Source organism: Cynoglossus semilaevis, unplaced genomic scaffold, assembly GCF_000523025.1.
Source record: "Cynoglossus semilaevis isolate Cse_v1.0 unplaced genomic scaffold, Cse_v1.0 C19136072, whole genome shotgun sequence".
NCBI lineage: Eukaryota > Metazoa > Chordata > Actinopteri > Pleuronectiformes > Cynoglossidae > Cynoglossus > Cynoglossus semilaevis.
Window position 1 is genome coordinate 1 of NW_007586352.1, and position 1,068 is coordinate 1,068.

Sequence of the window (1,068 nt, forward strand, 5' to 3'; positions counted from 1 at the left end):
TGTCACTGGTGCTTAACATGGTATTTGAATTTTGCATCCTTCAAAAAGTTGCCTTTTAGCAATAATCTCACTCTTTTTCGTGGCTACACTCACCGTCATCACTGTCAGCCAGGATGGTGATCTTGGCTGTTGGGTAGTTAGCGCCCACTCGCCCGCCCATGGGCATGCTGAGGCTGACGTTGAAGCTCTCTTCCTCCTCGTACAGGGAGTCATCGATGATGATGATGCGACACATTTTCTCACGTTCGTCCTTATCGAAGCGCAGGACACTGTTGTGGTCCTCCGGCCTAGTGATGTAATCAGAGTAGGACAGGACCGTGCTGGGTATGGTACCGGAGGCCGTGGCTGAGGATGAAAGGAAACAGGAAAGAATTGTAGTTGAATGTCTTCCTTCACAGAACATCGAGGAAACAAAGAAGTCAACAACAAACAACCTGAGGGGAAACGTTAGTGTTTGATGTTTTTTCTGCCTATTGTTATGAGGCTGACGACATGTAAAGACTTATGACTACAAACATGATTATCTCACCTTGCTGTGTGTAACAAACAACCATGAGTTCCTGGCTGGCGTCCCCGGAACGCCGTACAGGCACCAGCAGTTCTCCGATGTCCTCCTCAATCTTGAACTCTGCCTGAGGAATGAACACTGTCGACTCTGTTTGAAGACAGAAATGTGATAAAAGATTCTCAGGTCTATTCATGTCTTTTCATTTTTTGGGCCAATTATTTTATAATTTAATTTTATATATAAATTTCAGCGGTACCATCTCCGGGATCTACAATCTCCACCGTTGCGAAATTTGGAAACTCCAGCACCGCCATGACCGGGTCTGATAGCTGTATCTCAAAGGTTTCCGAGGTCTCGAACTCCTGATCCGTGAAAATCTTAACCCTCCATGTGGCCGTGGTCTGACCGGGGTTGAACTGTACCTGTTTCTGGGATTTACCACGGAAGTCCTTGTCCTTCTCAGCTGTGACGTCCTTGGTGGCAATACCTGAAGATAATCGAGGGACATTGATTTGAGACGGTTACCAACAGCTGGGGACACCACATAATAATAATAATAA

The 1,068-nt window shown here is 46.1% G+C and overlaps 1 protein-coding gene across 1 annotated transcript; it reads right to left on the reverse strand.

Moving 5' to 3' along the window:
- Positions 1–28: 28 nt before the first annotated feature.
- On the reverse strand, positions 29–1,056 carry LOC103399211 (FRAS1-related extracellular matrix protein 3-like). Its single transcript, XM_008337933.3, has 3 exons — positions 765–1,056; positions 530–655; positions 29–345 (listed from the first exon to the last, which is right to left on the reverse strand). The coding sequence occupies exons 1-3, from the start codon at positions 820–822 to the stop codon at positions 68–70; spliced, it is 462 nt and encodes a 153-aa protein (XP_008336155.3). The 5' UTR covers positions 823–1,056; the 3' UTR covers positions 29–67.
- Positions 1,057–1,068: the final 12 nt, after the last annotated feature.

Coding starts and splice junctions, on each gene's coding strand:
- LOC103399211 (XM_008337933.3), bottom strand. CDS start 822: ATGGCGGTGCTGGAGTTTCCAAATTTCGCAACGGTGGAGATTGTAGAT. Junction 656..764: donor GATTGTAGATCCCGGAGATG/GTACCGCTGAAA, acceptor GTCTTCAAACAG/AGTCGACAGTGTTCATTCCT. Junction 346..529: donor TGTTTGTTACACACAGCAAG/GTGAGATAATCA, acceptor TTTCATCCTCAG/CCACGGCCTCCGGTACCATA.